We start from the raw sequence: 21,078 nt of genomic DNA on the forward strand, positions 1-21,078 counted from the left end.
TCCAAGTACTAACCAGGCCCGACCCTGCTTAGCTTCCGAGATCAGGCGTGTTCAGGGTGGTATGGCCGTAGGCTCTGGGACAGACGCCTGCGCCTCACTTCAACCTGAGCCCCTCCTTCTGCCTGCCTCCCGGCCGCAAAACATTTAACACCCGCCGCACCGCATACTGCAAGCCACTGTCCTTGCAGCGGGAAACCTAGTATAGCTTCCAGAGCAGTGCCTCGAAGCCTTCTCGGCGCCCTCCTCTGGTTTTCCAGGGTTAGGGACGCACGGGGTTTCCAAGGTTTTCCTTCTCTTCAGCTGAGCCACTCCGTCTGATGCTGCCAGGATGGAAGGAGCAAAAGAGTGGGCGAAGGATGGGACGCCACAGCGACCCCAGCAGGGCCAAAAGCCTACAGCACCCGGTATTCCCAGGCGGTCTCCCATCCAAGTACTAACCAGGCCCGACCCTGCTTAGCTTCCGAGATCAGACGAGATCGGGCGTGTTCAGGGTGGTATGGCCGTAGGCCCTGGGACAGACGCCTGCGCCTCACTTCAACCTGAGCCCCTCCTTCTGCCTGCCTCCCGGCCGCAAAACATTTAACACGCGTCGCAACAGCTGCAGCAGGCCAGTGTCCTTGCAGCGGGAAACCTAGTACAGCTTTCACAGGAGTGCCTCAAAGACTTGCCGGCGCCCTCCTCTCGTTCTCCAGAGTTAGGTGACGCACGGAGTGTCCAAAACTTTGCCTCTCTTCTAATCAGCCACTCTGCCTGATGCTTCCAGGAGGGAAGGAGCAAAAGAGCGGGCGAAGGGTAGGACGCCACAGCGACCCCAGTAGGGCCCACAGCCTACAAAAAGCCTACAGCACCCGGTATTCCCAGGCGGTCTCCCATCCAAGTACTAACCAGGCCCGACCCTGCTTAGGTTCCGAGATCAGACGAGATTGGGCGTGTTCAGGGTGGTATGGCGGTAGGCTCTGGAACAGCCGCCTGTGCCTCACTTCAACCTGAGCCGCTCCTTCTGCCTGCCTCCCGGCCGCAAAACATTTAACATGCGTCGCAACAGCTGCAGCAGGCCAGTGTCCTTGCAGCGGGAAACCTAGTGCAGCTTCCAGAGCAGTGCCTTGAAGCCTTCTCGGCGCCCTCCTCTGGTTTTCCAGGGTTAGGGGACGCACGGGATGTCCAAAGTTTTCCTTCCCTGGCGTTTTTGGTCCTGGCATCTCATCGTTAGGAGCAGTCCTAGACTTGCTCTTGCTCATAAACCCAGCAATTGGGGGGTCTTCTGGCAGGGAGACTCGACTCCAATACTCAGGGAGGGTCTTGGAAGGCAAGCAGATTGACAAGGCTCTGGAGTTTGGTGGCGACTGGCTCCCTGAGCAGCTGTTGCTGCGATGCCCCGCTGCTTTGACCACCATTTGTGAATGGTAACAGAGGTGACTGCCAGCTTCTCTTTTTTATGCCCCAAAATAAAACCCCTTCTCAGCGGTTGCAGCAGGCCAGTGTCCTTGCAGTGGGACGCCCACTTGTGCCTCACTTCAGCATTGGCCCATTCTACATCCTTATCCCCAAACTGAGAAAGAACAAATTTCACATCACCTTTTCCTGGCTACAGTGCACACAGTTTGTCATTCATCTCCCCTCCCCAGTAAACCACATTTACCTATGCCTGTCCCCTAACAAGTAATACAAACATGCACTCTCCCATAAAAATGCTAAAACAGAATAATATTAAAATTCATATAGTGTGATATCTGTTACAATTAACATCCAAAATCAATAAGTGAATCATAGGATTATAGAACTATACTATATCAATAATCTATGCATGAGTCACTAATACTATATAACAATCCAAGAGCACCAGGTCACATGGGTATCAAAAGTTTTTAAAAACTGTAGTGAATCAAAAGCAAAAAACCATGTAAGAATCAGAAAGAGCAATATGAACACAGGACCCACATTGAATCGTGTTCTAATCTCAAACAGGGGACCAAAAACTAATAATGATGAACAGTCTTCTTAAGTTCGTGTTGAATAGTATTCTCATCTCAAACACAGGGCCAATGGTGAACAGTCTTATAACCTCTATGGTGGTTTGTACGTAATTCTTCTACACCATTTTAGATGAACTCCCTTTCTCAAGAGATTCAATTGGTGTTCAAGAGCACCAAGCCTGATGCCCTGTTCACTACTGAGTTGTATATTTCCCAGGGGCTTTGAGTCTCCATGCTATTTATATTTGGTCCAGTGGTTATTGTACCACGAGTTATTAGTGGAGGTTCCTGAAGACCAATTGCATTTCTTGAGAAGGGGGGTTAATCCGAAACAGTTTCCGGAGCACTGTCTGATGCTGGCAAGAAGGAGGAAAAGAGCTGACTTCTACCACAGAAAAAAAATACTACAGCATCCAGTATTCCCATCCAAGTAATAACGAGGTCCAACCCTGCTTAGCAGGCGTGTTCAGGGTGGTATGGCCATAGGCCCTGGGCCTGCCTCCTGTGCCTTACTTCAATGTGGTGGTGACCTTCCTCCCTTCCCCAATGAGAAAAAACGTTGTAGATGGAGCTACCAGTGTCATGGCCAATTCTTCCCCTCAGGCTACTCCCATGTTCCTACCAATTTCAACTTGTGAGTCTCTTATAGCCTCACTAGCAGATGTTGACACCCTTCAAGATCAGGCCTCAGAAACAAAAGGTTCCTACTCTTTGCTTCCTGTCATTAAACCATGTTTTAATCCATAAGAGAAACTGTCCTCTGACCGCATGACTGCTAAGTCTTAGGTGAGTTACCTTTAACAGCCTTTTGAAAGTCCAGGTATATAATGTCTACCAGGTCGCTGTTATCTACATGCTTCTTCAAAGGACTTCCCTTTGCAGAAGCCATGCTGATTTTTCCATCAGCAGGCTTTGTTCCTCTATGCGCCTAGTAATTCTCTTTGATTAGTTTGAACTAATTTGCCAATTACACTACTATACAAGAGACACCCCCCCATAAGTTACATCCACAAGGACTTCAAAAAATGATGTTATCCTTTAGTATATTTTCTATGGATTTATACTCACCATCATGGCGGTTAGAAAATGGCAATATTGCAGCATTTCTTTGCTCCTTCCATGTATGATTGTGGAGATTCCGTGTTCAGTAGTAGCGAGGCATGAAGAGGGCCAAAGTTACATTTCCATGTTTGGTATCACTTCAAAGCAATGTGTTTTTTTAAAAACCCCAATCACTGTTTTCCTCTTTATCTCCAAGAGAAATTTCTTCAGCTCCCTCCATATGTATTTCAGCATGTATGAACTGTGTTAAAAACCTGTAGAATGAAGGGGGGAAATTATTCTTAGGTTCAGAAATTTCACCACTGTATAATGAAAACCTTCCTTAAATGCGAACATTCAGGGCTTTTTTTTAAAGCAGGAACTACTTTGCATATTAACCAATGTAACCAATCCTCCAAGAGCTGACAGGGCCTACTGTAAGCTCCAGGAGGACTGGCTACATCAGGGGGACATGGCCTAATATGCAAAGGAGTTCCTGCTACAAAAAAAGCCCTGAGCACATCGCATAAAAAGAACACAGTTACAGATATAAGAACAAGAACACTTTTGGAATTCTGATATAGCAGCACGGTCAACACAACCACAAAATGCCATTTTATAGCTGTGCTCACCACAGTATGTCAGAACACCAGAGGTGCCTACAGGCTCAAAAAGGTTGAGAACCCCTGCTATTGTGCATTGATAAAGCAGTATTCGACATTTGCAAATTAAGTCCAAGAACTCGGTGATAAATTAAGCTCAGCGATATTGTTGTGGTTGCTAGAAACATCCAAAATGGCTGCTGAGAACTCAGGCATTCTTTGCTTTAAAAATGTAGGCACTGTTTGTAATGCATTATTGTTCTAATCCCCTCAATCATGTAATATTATTTTAATTTCAGATTATTTTTCTGCAAAACATGGCTCTTCAAATTTTCTAGAGAAAACTGCCCCCCCATTCCCCCTACCACTCCATTTTGCAGATCTACTGGATCATATCCTTTATGGCACAGTTCAGTATCAGATATATAACCTGTAAAGTATCCCAACACTTTATTGTCTCCAGTCGTGGGGGGGTGTACATACTATCCCACCTTTTTATCAGTACAGGTCAGGGCCTTTTTTGTAGAAAAAGCCCAGCAGGAACTCATTTTCATATTAGGCCACACCCCCTGACATCACCATTGTTTAGCATAGGGTGTTTTGTAGAAAAAGCCCAGCAGAAGCTAATTTGCATATTAGGCCGCGCCCCCTAATGCCAAGCCAGCCGGAACTGCGTTCCTGTGTGTTCCTGGCTCAAAAAAAGCCCTGGTACAGGTCAAGGCACCTTACAACACGCCTTGAACAGCAGGAAAAGGTGTTGAAAAATCAGTTCTCTGAGGCTCCAGGCCGAAGTTTCTCTAGGAAGGCGCGTCTTTGAAGAGCTTGCTCTTCCCTCCTTTCGCCCCTTCTTTCGTTTTCCAAGGCCGGCGTTGGAAGCAGGTCCAGCCCACCGCCGCCACCCCTCGCAGCAACGGGAGGAGGAGGAGGGCTCTCTTTGCACGTCAATCAGCCCGCGTCTCTGCCTGGCCCCTCAGAGCTGGTTGGAGAATCTCTGGACTTTTTTCTCCCCCTTTTCCTTTTGGCTACGTGGTGTCCGGTTGCGCTTCAAGCCAGGGAGGATGTGGACCCACCGGCTACTCTGGGCCGCCTTCTGCCTGCTCTTGGCCGGGGCGCGGGCTCAGTACGAGCGCTACAGCTTCAGGAGCTTCCCGCGGGACGAGCTGATGCCCTTGGAGTCCGCCTACCGCTACGGCCTGGACCAGTACGGCAACGAGAACTGGCCCGAGAGCGTCAACTACTTGGAGGTGAGCCTGAGGCTCCACCGCCTCCTGCGGGACAGCGAGGCCTTCTGCCACATCAACTGCAGCACCGTCCGCATGGAGGAGGAGAAGGAGGAGGCGGAGGGGGCGACGGCAGCGGTCGAGCAGGGGCGTCTGCCGCCCGGCCGCTTCCAGGGCTTCCCGGAGCTGCGTTACTTCGGGGACCTGCTGCGCAGAGCGCAGTGCCTCAAGCGCTGCAAGCAGGGGCTGCCGGCTTTCCGCCAGTCCCAGCCCAGTCGGGAGGTGCTCGAGGAATTCCAGCGCCGCGACCCCTACAAGTTCTTGCAGTACGCCTACTTCAAGGTAGGAACGCCCGGGCCCTTCATAACCCTGCAAGGACCCCCACCCCTCCTGAATTCGCTTGCCACTCTTCTTTCCCCTGCTTTCTTGAACCAACGTGGATCATTTCAAATGGATTCTCAGCGGAATAAAGGAGTTCATTGACACTTCACAGGATAGCAACATTTTCGTGAGCCCGAGCCGCTGATAAAGTGAATTTAGGCGGATCATGAGAGGGAAGGGTTGCATCAGTGCTTAGTTCTTGTGGCCCCTTCTTACACTCCCAGGGAAATGTTGATCGCCACTTTATTATTATTACTACTACTACTATTATTATTATAGTTATACTCCACCCATTCCTCCATAGTGGCTCAGAGCAGAGTACATCATAAATAATAAAATCACAACATCATAATAAAAACCAATTACAGTATTAAATACAACAGGATGGTCCAGCAAGACGGTATAATAAGATGGTACAGAAGATCAACGCAGTAGGATACTACAGTAGGGGAGGCCAACCAATCTAATAGATAGATACCCGCCGCCTCACCCGAAAACCTGGCAAAACAGCTACGTTTTACAGGCCTTACGAAAGGCTAACAAGCCAAGTAGGGCCTGGATTTCCATAGGGAGCTAACTCTACCAGGTTGGGTGGATTCCACCTTTGGGCCGGGGACAGTCAACCTGCCCTGAGCCACTTGTGGGAAGGGCGGGATATAAATCCCAAATAAATAAAAAAAATCTTGGGAGTCTGAACGAAGTGACCTCCAGGGCATATATGGGAAACTATATACCCTGAGGAAGCCATACTTTGAGGCCAGGAAGAGGCAGTTTTCTCCTGACCAATTTGGCCAAGGATCTTGGAAGGCTTTTAGCCATCTTCTGGGCATGAATCGGGATCACTGGGGTGGAGGGGAGGTATTTGTGCATTTTCTGCATAGTGCAGGGGGGTGTACTAGATGACCCTGGAGATCCGTTCCAATTCTGTGATTCTAGCTCATGGAAACTGAAGTTAGGATAAATGTTGTTAGTCTTTAAGGTGCAACTGGGACTGCTGCTTTATGAAACAAATGTTGTACCTCTTATGCTGCACATTAGGACAAAGTTTCAGACCTCTAACAGTTCCAAAAGAGGCCTCAACAGGTGATATTTTGCATGATTGCTGCATCTCCATAATGGAGAGGGGGAACTTTCATGGAGTAGTATACGCCTACCGTGCAGATGTAAAAAATAAACAGTTTCTGTATATCTGTTATGCATACCATTCCTGGGCTTTATTGTGAATACCAGGCTTCCCTGCATGACCTTGATCATAATATAATTGCCCTTCCCAGTGTGTCACCCTCTCTGCATTTCTTTTCCTAGAGTGCCTTCAACTTTTCTTGATCCTTGGACTGAGCACTGTCTCTCAGCCTAACCCTTGTACCCGATTTTAGCCAGTGAGGCATATGTGTTTTTGTACTGCTCTGTGCCTGCCTTTCTTCAGTTCCTTATAATGTAGGACCAATGTTTTCAGTGCAGCAGTCCCCTTCATGTGCTTCACATCAGGTGCCACCTGCTAATTCATTCTGGAATCCAAGATTTTGTTTGTTTGTTTGTTTGTTTGTTTGTTTCAGCACTGCATCCTGTACTATTACTGATATTGTGTGGCTTGCAGCCATGCTCCCAGCTTACCTTTTTGAATCCAACAGCCCTGACTGTCCATGGTTTGCTTCAAAATGTACCACATGTTGCTTGTGGATTCCTGGTTTCCTTGCAACCAAGAATATCTGTTACGTACAACACCCCTGATATTTTGAATATCACCCAAAGAGAATGCACTTCAGCACCTGATTGCAGCAGAACAAGATGTGTTCTCCTGTGAACTGCCCATCTCCGTTGTCCAAAGCCGGTAGCGTGTGCTTCTGAAGAGAGTGCAAAATGTTTATCCTCCTATCAGGCTTCATGTCCTTTTTCATTCATTATGAGTATCTTCATGTGTCATAAGGTGCTAGATATATTCCACATGGTGCTCTGCTGTTCAGTAATACTGCACATTACATTCCTTGCATCATTGTTCTCTCAAATGTCACTAGAATATGCATTTTTTGCCCCACATCTCTGTTTGATTGTTTACAATGTAGCATTGCAGGCAATATAGCTACCTTTTCTGAATCTATTTTCAAGTTTAATTGCTTTTTTACACATATCACTGATTCTTTTCTGGACAATGCAGTGTCTTGTTGCATCCATCTAATGATCATCATGTTTTTCCTGTCCCATAACTCCTATTACCATCTTGTCATCAATTTCCTTTCTTGAGTTTCCCACCTTAAAAAAAACTTATTTATACCCCACTTTTTTTTCCAGTGGAGACCCAAAGTGGCTTACTACAGCATTCTTCCCTTCTCTATGTTATCTTCACAACAAATATGAGGTAGATTAGGCTAAGAGAGTGTGATTTGCCCAAGGCCACCCAATGAACTTCCATGGTGGAATGGGAGATGCACTTGGCCCTCCCAGATCCTACTCTAACCACTGTCTCCTTCAGTCCTCCTTTCCACTCTCAGCCAAATCATTTAATATGCTCCTTTGAGATTTGCAGGGTCTGAAAATAAATTTGATTTGTATATCTTGCCATTCTGGCATTTTATTCTGCTAAAAGCAAAGAAACCAGTTCTAAGCAGGTTTACTTAGATCTGTTCATTGAGGAAAGTGTTCTTGGGACTGGGACTGTGCTGTAAAACTCCAGAGGAAGGGGAAAGCTTGTAAGAAATGAACAACCTTTTAAAAAAGATATTCTAAGATATATTGTTAATCCTTTTTTGGTTAGGCAAACAACTTTCCAAAAGCAATTGCAGCAGCACACACATTTCTTCTGAAGCACCCTGATGATGAGATGATGAAAAGGAACATGGCATATTACAAAAGCATGCCTGATGCTGAGGATTATATTAAAGATCTAGAAACAAAATCATATGAGGTATGTTTCCCTTCCTACTTGTGCTCCAAGACTGTCTCTGAACTACATTCTGTTTTTAAAAAGCTGTTTTTGATACATTCCGTTTTATCTTGTCCTATCCCACTTGCTGTACTTCTTACAGTGTAATCCTAGCCATGCTTTACTGGAAGTAGCAGGGCAATTATAAGCAGGGCTACTCAGAATCCTACTGAAGTCTACTCAATATTACTTCAGGAAAGTATTTTTAGGATTGCACTGTTGCATTCAATACTGGCGCAAGGAGTGGACGCAATCCAGCTGTTGCAGGTGGCATCTTAACTAAGCTAGCTCCCCTTTCACCAACTTCTTTTTGCCATTTCATTTTCAGTGCATCATTTCTGATCTCCTGTGTTATCATGGCACAGATGCACGTGGCATCCCAAAGCAGGTCTACTCAGAATCCTATTCAGCGCTGTTCAATGAGGATTACTTGAAATAAAGTGTTCTTAGGATTGTTCTTTTCTGGTTGACACAACTAAGAACAGAACTGCACACCCTATCTTATAAAGTGTATTTTCAAATGTCTACTTTTTTTAGCATTCTTGCAACAACAGATGTGTTAGTCACTACATTTTCATGTGTAGCTGTTCAGTTTTAATGTTCAGGAAGGCAAACAGGACTGAGGAACCTCAAATAACTTCAGAGTTTTGTATAATAGAATGTTTCAACTTTGTGTCCTAGGAATGCAATGACTGTATAATTTTGCATACAATTCAGCTACAGTATCCTGTCTTATTTCCCAGTATTCATTAGTGATGTTTCATTTATCTGAATTTTTTTTCTGCACCATGATATTGACATATGGAATTGACTGAAAAAAAGAGGGAGCCTGACATGAGGGCTATTTCACATAAGATGAAATTTCTTCTAAAGAAATTACTTCCTTGCCAGTAATATCACATGTTATGTGTTACACGTGTTTATTTTGTTGCATTTACAAATAGCTGGAAGCAGCACTAGCTTCCTGCTGCATGGATATGTGATAAAATAGGCACGTCAGTCACGCACTGAATTTATGCCATTTCCTGCATCAAAGTGGCTTTTGTGCTGTAAACCATTCATTCTATTCAGCCAATATAGTATCCATGATGTATGATTCCTTCTGGTTTCCTTAGACTCTCTTTATCAGGGCAGTGAGGGCTTACAATGGAGAAAACTGGAGGACGTCCATCTCAGATATGGAGCTGGCACTTCCGGAGTTCTTCAAAGCCTATGATGAGTGCTTAGCTGCCTGTGAAGTCTCGCGGGAGATCACAGATTTTAAGGAGTTCTATCTATCCATAGCAGGTGAGCAGTTGTTGTTTTTTTTAAAAAAAATTGAGGTGGGGAGGACTGTAGAAGGCTTCTTTGCTGTCTTAAAACACTCCTGGTTGATGTTTTCAAGGTGCAGGCAGGAAAGGGATGTAAGAGCTCAAAGTATGCTTGGTGGTGCTAGAGGTTGCATGTAGCAATATTGGTCCAAATCAAACTTCCACTACATCCTGTAACACCTTTTCTTAGGACCAGACATTAAATAACACAAAACAGCATGTAAGCTTTTCGTTCTTAGAATTCTTAATCAGGATAGATGTTAAAAAAGCAAAAAAGGAGGACAGGAAGATTTTTAATTTATGTATTGTATTTTATTTTTATTTATAATCCACCTTTCTCACAGGGATTCAAGGCAGATTACACATAGTGGGCCAGCACAATCATAAAAATGAGACATTCAGAAACCAGTGCATTAGGATTTTAGAAGTCTGGAACCACCAGAAAGAACTGAAGTGCAGTATTCATATGACATGCTGTGGTACAAAAATTACATAAATAGGGTCCTACTCACGATTAGCTAAACACAGCAGTATAGACCACAGTCCTTAATCATTTATCCAAGCAAGTTTGTAAAACTATTTTGACCAGTGCAACTCTGTTACAGATGTGGGCTGCCTAAACAGTCACACAGAAACTAAGGAAATACTAGTAAAGCATGTGTTTTAGAGCGTAGACTTCCATTAATTGGCAGCACATATTAATGTAAGAGTCATCCTTTCTAGATCTTATCAGTAGTCCACATAGACTGCCCTTTCTCCAACACTGGCCAACCAGATGCCACAGGGAAGCCTATAAGCTTGGCCAGCTGCCAGCAGCCCTTATCTGCTGACTGCTTCCAGCATCTGACAATCAGAGGCAGAATGCTGGAGTTCCCATTCCGCTTTCATCATTGTTAATAGCATTGTGGTAAAAAGTGCCATCAAATCACCAGGGCTGGATCTAGGTGGGAGTAGAGGGGGCGCTTGCCCTGGGTGCCAACAGGAGGGGGGGCACCAAATTGGGTATGGAGTCCATTCTATTCTATGGGTCCATAAGATAGAATGGGGCCATACTGGGGCATCATTTTTTAATTTTGCCCCCCCCCTCAAAAAACATGTAGATCCGGTCCTGCAAATCACAGCCGACTTATGGTGACTGTAGTTTTCAAGACAAGAGATGAAGAGAGGTGGTTTGCCATTGCCTACCTCTGCGTAACAACCCTGGGCTTCTTTGGTGGTCTCCTAAGGAAGTAGTAACCAAGGACAACTCTGTTTTGTTTCCAAGAAGAAGACCATAGATTTATATCCTGCCCTTCTCTCTGAATCAGAGTCTCAGAGCGGCTTACAATCTCTTTTATCTCCTTCCCCCACAACAGACACCCTGTGAGGCGGGTGAGGCTGAGAGAGCTCTCACAGCAGAGCTGCCCTTTCAAGGACAACTCCTGTGAGAGCTATGGCTGACCCAAGGCCACTCCAGCAGCTGCAAGTGGAAGAGTGGGGAATCAAACCCAGTTCTCCCAGATAAAAGTCCACGCGCTTAACCACTACACAAACCTCACTCTCCAAGATCTGATGATGAGGGAGTGTGGCTCAGTGGTAGTGCATCTGTTTGGCATGCAGAAGGTCCTATGTTAAATCCCTGGCATCTCCAATAAGGATCAGGTTGTAGGTAATAGGGAGGATCTCAGCCCGAGACCCTGGACAACCACTGCCAGTCCAAGTAGACAGTATTAACTTTGATGGACCAATGGTCTGATTCAGTATAAGGCAGCTCCATGTGCATGAGATCAGGCTAACCTGGGCCATTCAGATCAAGGATTACAGACCTATCCGTCATAAATCTGTTCAATCCCCATCAGCATCAGTGGCTATCATCACTTCTTATGGTAGTGAGTTCTGCAAGTCAGCTACTCATTGAGAGAATCAGTATTTCCTTTTCCTGGTGTTGCATTTATTGCTAATCTGTTTCACAGCATGATTCTAAGCTCTAGTATTGTTTAAAGGGGAACAAAGATTGCTCAGTATGAATTCAAATATTTACCGTACTTTTCACATTTTCTCACTTGACAGTTGAGCATATAGTATTTTCAAATTAAGTTAGAAGACAAGAGCCAGCTCTGGAAATGTGTGAACTGGGGAAAGAGGGTGGTTCCCACCAGTAAGGTCAGGAAACTGAAATGTGGGTGACCCAATGAAAAGAAAAATCTAACCAAAGGATGCCTTCCTCCAAGTGAGAAATGTTCTTCTTTATCCATTTTCTCTATACCATGCACGGTTTTGTAGGTCTCTATCATATCACTTCTTCTTTTGCTTCTTTTCTTTTTTTAATGAAGTGCCCTAGATGCTTTCGCTCAAAGGGAAGGCACTCCAGCCCCGTGATCATTTAGGTTACCTTTTTCTGCACTTTCCCCAGCTCTTCAATATTGTTTTTGAGACGTGGTGACCAGAGCTGTACACAGTAGTTCAAATGTGGCCCCCAAAGGGACTGGTACAATAACAAAGTTTAAAAACGGAATGGAAAAAGTAATTGTGATACCCCTTTCCACTCAAAGCCTACCACCCTCCACCTCTTTCTTTCTCAGGTTCTAAGTTATAAGTAGGTCAGGCCATCACCCTCACTACCCTACTCATCTCTTTCAATATCATGACAGAGCCATGATCACTTCACCTCTCAGTGAGATAAGAAACCAATATCTCTGTTAAGCCCCACTTCAAAGGGTAAATGGACACAAATCTGACATCAAGATTCATGGAACGGAGAAACCTGTAGGAGAACATTTCAGCTTCTCAGGACACTCATTGAGGGATCTCAAAGTAGTTTTGTTTTTGTTTTTTTGCAAAGGAACTTCAAAAACAGACTGGATTGGGAGATTGCTGAGTTATAACTTATTATAATACTCAGGACAATGGAACCCCCAGGGCTTAACAGATATATCAGCTTCTTATCTCACTACACATATTAAGTAACTCAGTTCTTACGTATACCCAGAAATCAAACTTTGTTAGTCTTAAAGGAACCACTGGACTCAAACTTAGTTCTTACATCGGTTGTTGACTCTTGTTTGGCATACACATAATAACTTATTATAACTTTGAAATGGGTCTTAACTTGTTATTATGTGTATGCCAAATTGCTGCTACATACATGTATTATCTAATGTGTTATTCCAATTTTAGCTGTATTGATTACTCAGTTACTTAGGCATCTTGACTCTAATTAGCTCTTCTGGACTAATTAGCCCTCCCCACCTCTATATAATATTTGAGGAAATCTGTTTCAATGAATCTGAAGGAGTGTACATATACACATGCTAAGTCCCTCAGTTCTCACATACTCAGAACTGAACTTTGTCTTGAAGGCACCACTGAACTCAAATGTTGTTCTCTCATCTGTTTGTTAACTCTTATATATGGGGAAAAAAACCCTCTTGTATTTGTATGCTAATTTACTACCATTCACAGATCTTACCAACCACCTTAATCAAATCTCAGCTATAATCACCCAGAACTTAAGCATCTTGACTCTAACTGGTCCTTCCTGACAACCAACTCCCACCCTCTTCCTATATGTAATGGTTGAGGAAATTCTGTCTCACTGTATCTAAGGAAGTGTGTTTGCACACAAAAATTTATACCTTGAATAAAAAAAATACTTTAGAGAGGGGTTTTCCACATGCTGAAAGAAATCATCCCATGCCAGAGGGTTTTCGCCAGCATGATGCAGAATGTGCATTCTGAGCTTTGCAGAGGGAAGACACACATGGAGTGATCTGGAGTGGAAAAGCAGTAGGCTCGGAAAAGGTTAAGCACTTCCCCACTGCTGCGTCTACACCATTTTAAGCTGGTTATTTTTTTTAAAAAAAAGAAAATCTGTGCTAGGGGTCCATTATCAATATTTCTCATCTTTCTCTGGGTGTAAGCATTGTCACCTTCCCCAAGAGAACTAATAAACGAAACTATGAAATGCTAATGACTTAAGTAATATGAATCTTCTGCAATAATAAATACCCTATGGTCAGAAATGGTCTGAAACAAGGACGTGTAAGACTCAAGCAGGGGGAATCCCATCTCTCTCCCCCCCCACACACACACACACTGAGCCAGGTGTGGCCCCTGGGCTGTTTAGCAGCTGCTGCCAGGCCCAGCATGGTCCCTAGGCTGCTTTGTTGCTGCCACAGCCACTGGGCTCTCCAGCAGCTGCCACCAGGCCCAGCGTGGCCTCCAGGCTCTCAGGCAGCTGTCAGCGATGGGGTGCTTTGTCGCTGCTGTGGTCTAACTGTGGCTCGGGAGTCACATGTGGCTTTTTCACACATATTGTGTGGTTGTCAAAGCCCCCATCACCCTGTTGGCCGGCTTGGAGAAGGCATTTTTCTCTTTAAATCACTTATGCAAGTCAAGCCAGCTGGTGGCTCAGAAAATGCATTTAAAGTTAAAGTTGCTTTCTTTCCACCTCCCCTCCCCCTGTTTTCCTTCCTGCCTGCCTGCCTGCCTGCCCTCCCTCCCTCCCTCCCTCCCTCCCTCCCTCCTTCCTTCCTTCCTTCCTTCCTTCCTTCCTTCCTTCCTTCCTTCCTTCCTTCCTTCCTTCCTTCCTTCCTTCCTTCCTTCCTTCCCTCCCTCCCTCCCTTCCTTCCTTCCTTCCTTCCTTCCGGCTCTCAAACATCGGACATTTATTCTGTGTGACTCTTACATTAAGCAAGTTTGGCTATCCCTGATCTAGGCTTGCTGGCAGCTACCACCTAGCAAGGCTCCTAGGCTGACTTCACCACTGCTGCAGCTGTCGCTATGGCTCTTGAGTTCCAGCACACAAACCTCCTTTTTATTTTTATTTTTGGGGGACATTTCAGATTTTTCTGCAAACCTGGGGTATCCCCCAAGTTTACTGAAAAATCTGTTTATCCTTCATGTGACCCCGATCCACAGATTTAGCTGTCCACAGATGGGGGCCGCTGATGGCTGAGAGTCAGTTTGGTGTAGTGGTTAAGAGCAGCAGTCCCTAATCTGGATAACGGGTTTATTCTCCACTTCTCCACATCCAGCCAACTGGGTGACCTTGGGCCAGTCACAGCCGTCTCAGAACTCTCTCAGCCCCACATACCTCATAGGATGTCTGTTGTGGGGAGAGGAAGGGAAGATTTTAAGCCACTCTGAGACCCCAAGTGAAGGGCAGGATATAAATCCAGCTCTTCTTTTTATCCTCCTCCTATATAAATACCATTTTATCTAAGAAATCTCTGACAGTTGCTACCTATAGATGGCACTACAGTCAAGAGTAATTTTTTTTGGGAAAGGATGCACAGCTGCTGATTGAAATGATTTATTATTATCGTCAATGTCTCCTTGACTTTAGCCTTACAAGAGACAATCAAATTGGAAATTCTGAAGATTGGTGTGTATAGAGCAGAAATGTTTGTCGGTAAAATGAATTAAAGAAATGGCTATCTAATGTGCAGAACATGGTTGTTGTCTTTTAGATCATTATATCCAAGTTCTAGAATGCAAACTGAAGTGTGAAACTGATCTGACACCCGTTATAGGAGGCTACGTGGTGGAGAAATTTGTGGCAACCATGTACCACTACTTGCAGTTTGCCTATTACAAGTGTAAGTAAAAGACTTTGCCGCAGAAGTGGATTGTTACTAACTCTGTAAAACAGTTTTTAATATATCCATTTGATTTATGTTGAGCACATATAAAACGCTGCCATTCTCTAGCAAAGAAAATCCTACTTTTGCCTTCTAGCTGAGCCGGTCCATGACAGCAGGATGATAAATTTAGTAGATCTCTAACCAATGCACAGAAAACTTAAAATGGGAATAGGCTTTGCGAAGATATCCCTGCAGATCCTAATACTGGGTTGGTTCCAGTCTAAATTAGCAGTTTCCAGTGAGTTCCCCTTTCCCCCTTGTGTAATTCCCCAAGGTCCACTGTCCCTTGGGAGCAACATTTTGTGGATATCAGTGAGCTGCAGGGGTAGGGGGAGGTGCTCCATTCCACTTATGGAAAATTTAGTTGGGATCCAGCCCACTGACTTGCATATATATGTTGGCATTACCATGGTATGGGAAGGGAGAAGAAAAGATTTTGAGACCTGTCTATAAAATCCTATTATGCAGATCTTTAAGATTTTCAGAATTAGAATTCAGAAATGTGCATACAGGTAGTTGAAATACATAATACACGCCTATATCCCTAGCTTGAAATTTGTATTCAGATTGTTGAAGTAGTAGGTGCTCAATAACATTCTCTTGAGAAGCTATCTTTTGTTTTGTTCTATATTAATTCAGTGAACGATCTGAAGAACGCAGCACCATGTGTCGCTAGCTACATGCTCTTTGATCAGAAAGATGAAGTGATGAAACAGAATTTAGTCTACTACCAGTATCATAAAGACAAATGGGGACTAACAGATGAAGACTTCCAACCTAGACCTGTAAGTGAAATGGGTGGATTGTTGCAGTCTGTAGCTGCGAGAGGCACTAACACATTCCGTTGCAGCAGGCATTAATACACTCTGCCCTGTAGCCTTATGGGAAGTGATCTGGGGCAGTAGATCACATCTCTGTCATGGATGTGGAAAGCTGGGCAAACGAAGTTTAAAGCAGCTTTATCTTCCAAATCTGACCCAGAATTTTCCTATTGTCTTTCTAGGAAGCAGTTCAATATCACAACATAACAACGCTCCAAAAGGAGCTGTATGAATTTTCTAAAGAATATGTGATGGATGATGATGAGGTAAGTATACTTTTTTTTTAAAAAGTGCTGTTAGCTTTTTTAAAAGAATGCTTTTTAAAAAATTGAAATATCATATTGCTGTGTTTTAGGAGGATTGCCACTTTTCCCCCTCAGTGGTTCTACTTCCATGCAGTCTTACATGCAGAAATTGAGCCAGTTAAACCTTTCTTGTACTTTTCCACCTTTTTTATTTATATCAGACTGCATCAGATCCCAGAAGCTAAGGAGACTCTGCACTGGTTAGTAGTTGGATGGGAGACCACCATGGAATAGCAGGGTCGCTATACAGAGGCAGACAATGATAAATCCCCTCTGAACATCAGTTGCCTTGAAAACCCATGAGGGTTCTCCATAAGCTGACTGTGACTTGATCGCAGTTTCCACCACAAGCCTGCTGATAAACAGACAGAAACAGGCCAGAAAACTAGGTGGCAGCTTAAGTCTTAGTTAACTTTGTTGCACAATTTCTAATATTTTACATCAGAAGGGAACATTTTGGCAAATAGACTGGGCAAAGGAACAAAAACTTTATTTCATTGACATCAGATATTAATCTGATCTGTGTAACATACACTTCCATTTCTTTTGGCAACAGTATATTAAAATGAGTGTAGTTGTTTATTCTTCATAAGGCTTAACTTTTTTTCCGAGACCCTTTGATGGCTGTCCTCATCTATTAGGTCTTGCCACTTCTTCAATATATCTCATTCTGTTTCTTTATTTAAAACATTTATTAGCCACTGTTCTACCTTATAGGAACTCAAGGAGGCTTAGAACAGGGGTGGCCAAACTTGCTTAATGTAAGAGCCAAATAGAATAAATGTCAGATGTTTAAGAGCTGTAGGACATGAACATCAGATGTTTGAGAGAAGAAGGAAGGAAGGAAAATTATGATGAAGAGATTGGATTTATTTATAAGAGGTGAAAAGAAAGCAACTTTAACTTTAAATGCATTCTCTAAGCCACCAATTGGGTTGACTCAGAGAAGTGATTTAAAGAAAGAGTTGTGGTAGGGGCTCCGAGAGCCACGCAATATGTGTGAAAGAGTCACATATGGCTCCAGGCTGCAGTTTGGCCATCCCTGGTTTAGAATGTAAATAATAATAAAATACATAAAAAATCACTAGTTAAAATCTGTTGGTAGGGCCCTGACCTGGATAGCCCAGGCAAGGCCGATCTTGCCAGATCTCAGAAGCTAAGCAGGGCTAAGTCTGGCAAGTACTTGGACAGGAGACCTCTTTGGAATACCAGCGGTTTTGAGGCAGGGGCAGGCGTTATTCAGCCACCTCTCTGAATATCCTCCAGACCCCCTATAGGGGTCAGTCACCAGAGGTTGCCATTACTTCCAGTGCACATGCATATACATACACATAAGAAATACAAACAAAATTGTTGGTAGGCTGTTCCCCTTATAAAAGTTTCCCTCTTTTTCTCTCAATATTGTTATGTATTATTAAAGCATTGGGGGGATTTATAAGAATACAGTGTATGGTTTCAAGAATGACTCAACTTTTTAACTCCATTTTCAGCATTCCATCATTTCCCCCTCTTATTATGCATGCAAGTAGTTTATTTCACCAGTCCTGATTGGATTGCTGTTTGAAAATGCATAACTACATGAGGATATTATCTCTTACAGTGTCTCTTACAGTGATGCTTTCTCAGTTCATTCATGGTCACTCATAACTTATTACAAGCTCCCGAGCTTTTGACAACTGATGTAATATTCAGAAATATTTTTTTTAAGAGATAGATGCCAGCATCCACTACTCCTTTTGAAGGAGAGTGGAGCTGAGGGCACCCAGTTTCTTGCTGCATGGTCTAATAAACACACATGGAGGACCAGGTGTTTTACGGTGCATTCATAAGCAGAGTTACACCCTTCTAAGTCCGCTGACATCAAAGGGCTTAGAAGGATATAACTCTGGTAAGCATTGCGCTCTGAGACAGCGGGACACCAAGAAATCTAATAAGTATTTGTTGAGATGGTGTTCTTTCTGTGGAATTGACACAAGTGTTCACCAACTGGTTGCAAATTACTTTCCCCACTTTGGTTCTGCATTCCCAGTGAAGGGATAATGATGCCATGTCGTGAAAGCGCTAATGAGAAAAGAATAGCAATCTTTTAATGAAGGAGTGGGATTTACTACACTGCCATGTTGCTGCATCCTAGAGAGCATTTCCACAAACATGTGGATGCTGGTTCACAATAGATATTATGAAGAAATGGTGAGAAGTAAGGAGAACAAAACATAGATCATAACACATATATCAAAAATAGCAGTGTGTAGAACTAAATGACCTGTTGAGATGGAGGTTTCTCATTTCAGTTAAATGTGTGGAGGCATGCTAAAAGGTGGAAGATGATTTGTACCTTTGCATATGATTTCATTAAGTGGGGGAAAGTAAAAAAAAATCAAGGTTACTGAATGAGAATGTGAGGATTTATTTTTGCTAGTTTGAAAAGATTTCATTATTTTCACTGTAATCACTCCTTCCACAAATATTTATGTAAGCCAAAGTATGCAGTGTTTTGAAGGCCATTTCAGTAATGGCAAACTTGCTTACTTACCAGAAAGGTAAATAATATTTGGCAATGTGTCTGTTTATTGACGTGACATCTTTATGGTGCCGAGGGAGTGAAGAGTAAAGCAAACTTTACTTTATACATTCCTGATACCACACTTTTGCAAAAGTCCTGACAAGCCTTTGGGGAGGAAGGAAGAATAGCCGTTTATCAAATCTGCTTTCATCCCATCAGTCTTCATTGACCGGCAGTATAGATGGTTGTTCAAGGCTCAGTCTTTGAATCCAATTGGGCTCAGCAGAGGCTCCCAGCAACAGCAGATCTATAGAACTGTCTTTGCTGCAGCAGCCATCAGCAGATCTTCAGGCCAGCTGTTCTAGACACTCTGTAGCCTGCTTGGTGTGCCAAGGCCAATGCACTACTGACCCCAGGGGCTGCCTAACAAGTAGTGTGGTGGACCCGCCTCCATACTTTCTTGCCAGGAACTAGCTACCATTTTATTTATTTCCAACATTTATATGCTGTTGCTTCAGAGAACTATAACATTAAAAATGAAAAACATGAAAATAAGCAGCTATTAAAATCCAGACAATAAAGCCCCAAAGCATAAAAGCACTTAAAGACTCAGAGCATAAAACATCTGATAACCTGAACAATCCTTGTTACAGTTCTCAGGCTAAAAACAGATTTGGTAAACAAGTAAAAACAGTAAACCCCTAGTTAAAGTCTGGGTGAAAAGAAATGTTTTGGCTTGGTGTGTTAAAGAGAGTGACACAGGTACCAGGGGAGCCACTAAGGGAAGGGTATTCCATACATGAATCAACTGTCATAAAGCCCTCTCTCTAGTCACCATCTTCCTCACTTCTTGGGGAGAGGGGGGCACAAAGAGGAGGATCAATGGGAAAGATTTTAGCTGGTGAGGTGGACAGTAAAGGAGGTGGCAGCCCTTTAAATACTCAAATACAAATATTTTGGGCCTTACAGATAAGAATTATAGGTAATTTTCACCGCAGGAACACACCATATTTTCAGGTTCTGCACTGCATGAACAGAGGAAATCCCTTATTATAAACACAGGATATTATGTGATAATAGGTAGTTGTGTTGCTAACCTAATTAGGAAAAACTAGTGTGGGCTGATTCTCTGTCCTTAGCAGCAGCTTGATCTGCAGAAATCAGAAGGTGAAATCTTTCACAGCATATCAATCTCTACAGGTCAAGCTGCTTATAAAAACACAGCAGTAAGGTTTGTCTGTTTGTTTTTTAAAGGTGGCAACTGTGCAGAAACGTGCACATGCTCAAGAGCCACTCTCATCCTCATCATGTCTAAAACAAGGTAAAAAAATAGTGGTTCAACCAGGCCCACAACTAGAGGTACATCAAGTATTGGTCGGGAAATTTTCCATCGACACTCAGACTTGCAGTTCTATCGTTAGCAGAGTTACGCCCGTCTGCCCATTGAAGTGAATAGGCATAGAAGAATGTAACTATGTATAGTTGACTGGAGCTTCACCAGATACTTCTCTTATTTAAAAATGACGCTTTTGTTCTTTACAGTACACTGTGTAGATTGCAGAATTAACTTCTTCTCTTGTAATCTTTCCTAGGGTGAAGTAGTAGAATATCTTGATGAACTTCTGGAACTAGAAGCTGGAACACAGTGATTCCTAACAGACTTTTTAAAAAAATACATTTTTCAAGAAGTGAATTAACACCATTGCTCCTTCAAACCCTCAGTCAGCACTTGAAGGCCAGGTGTTAGAAATACCTCAGATCTTTATGACACTTTCTTGCATGTCATCTGGACCATCCTGTGAGTTCTTCACGGTGCCACATCAAGCAGTTTCTTTTTTTCATAACCTGTTTCACTTGGAGCTTTCTTGTTCTTCGCAGCAGTGTTTTTTAAATACCCTCTTGAAATTTTTGAACACACCAAGCTTCATTCCATTCATTCAGCTCAGCAACTGTATCACAGCTTAAGTCAAGCACAGATGTTTGTGCATTTGTTTCCCAAGGGAATATAATCAAAGAAAAGAAGGAGAAAGACAGACACTCCCTGTACGTTTTCTTAACCATGCAGTGCTGTTGTATATGTTGCAAATTGTTTTTTTCTGACAAATTTGTTATTTTACACACTCCCCAGGAGTCTTTGGGAAAAGGTGGGATTATAAGTATTTTAATAAGTTGATTCTTAAAGCTTCAACAACTTATTCAGGAGAATTAAGTTTTCTCTGACATCCCTGGAGAAAACCATTTGAGGTCTTTGGCCATAACATATCTAAAGGATGCCAGTAAATCAATCAGGTCATCCCTTATGTTTGGTTTCATTTTAACATCCTTATGTCTCCCAGTTATACTCTGAAGGGAAGTGGGGATAAGTGAAGTAAAATTTT

At 43.3% G+C, this 21,078-nt stretch overlaps 1 protein-coding gene, 2 non-coding genes and 1 pseudogene across 3 annotated transcripts; 1 reads left to right on the forward strand and 3 right to left on the reverse strand.

The window, feature by feature from the left end:
- The window catches only part of LOC132578740 (5S ribosomal RNA), a 109-nt pseudogene extending 36 nt beyond the window's left edge, over positions 1 to 73 (reverse strand).
- A 316-nt stretch (positions 74 to 389) lies between these two features.
- On the reverse strand, positions 390 to 508 carry LOC132578720 (5S ribosomal RNA). Its single transcript, XR_009555929.1, has one exon. It is a non-coding gene; the product is annotated as a 5S ribosomal RNA (ribosomal RNA).
- Positions 509 to 836: 328 nt separating this feature from the next.
- On the reverse strand, positions 837 to 955 carry LOC132578739 (5S ribosomal RNA). Its single transcript, XR_009555947.1, has one exon. It is a non-coding gene; the product is annotated as a 5S ribosomal RNA (ribosomal RNA).
- Positions 956 to 4,608: 3,653 nt separating this feature from the next.
- CRTAP (cartilage associated protein) lies at positions 4,609 to 20,617 on the forward strand. The gene is made up of 7 exons (XM_060247533.1): positions 4,609 to 5,178; positions 7,970 to 8,119; positions 9,253 to 9,424; positions 14,898 to 15,026; positions 15,711 to 15,856; positions 16,075 to 16,158; positions 20,293 to 20,617. Exons 1-7 carry the CDS (start codon positions 4,675 to 4,677, stop codon positions 20,347 to 20,349), a joined length of 1,242 nt encoding a protein of 413 aa, XP_060103516.1. The 5' UTR covers positions 4,609 to 4,674; the 3' UTR covers positions 20,350 to 20,617.
- The last annotated feature ends 461 nt before the right edge of the window (positions 20,618 to 21,078 follow it).

The sequence above is a fragment of the Heteronotia binoei genome, chromosome 10, assembly GCF_032191835.1.
Source record: "Heteronotia binoei isolate CCM8104 ecotype False Entrance Well chromosome 10, APGP_CSIRO_Hbin_v1, whole genome shotgun sequence".
Lineage (NCBI taxonomy): Eukaryota > Metazoa > Chordata > Lepidosauria > Squamata > Gekkonidae > Heteronotia > Heteronotia binoei.

Coding starts and splice junctions, on each gene's coding strand:
- CRTAP (XM_060247533.1), top strand. CDS start 4,675: ATGTGGACCCACCGGCTACTCTGGGCCGCCTTCTGCCTGCTCTTGGCC. Junction 15,027..15,710: donor GCAGTTTGCCTATTACAAGT/GTAAGTAAAAGA, acceptor ATATTAATTCAG/TGAACGATCTGAAGAACGCA. Junction 16,159..20,292: donor ATGTGATGGATGATGATGAG/GTAAGTATACTT, acceptor AATCTTTCCTAG/GGTGAAGTAGTAGAATATCT.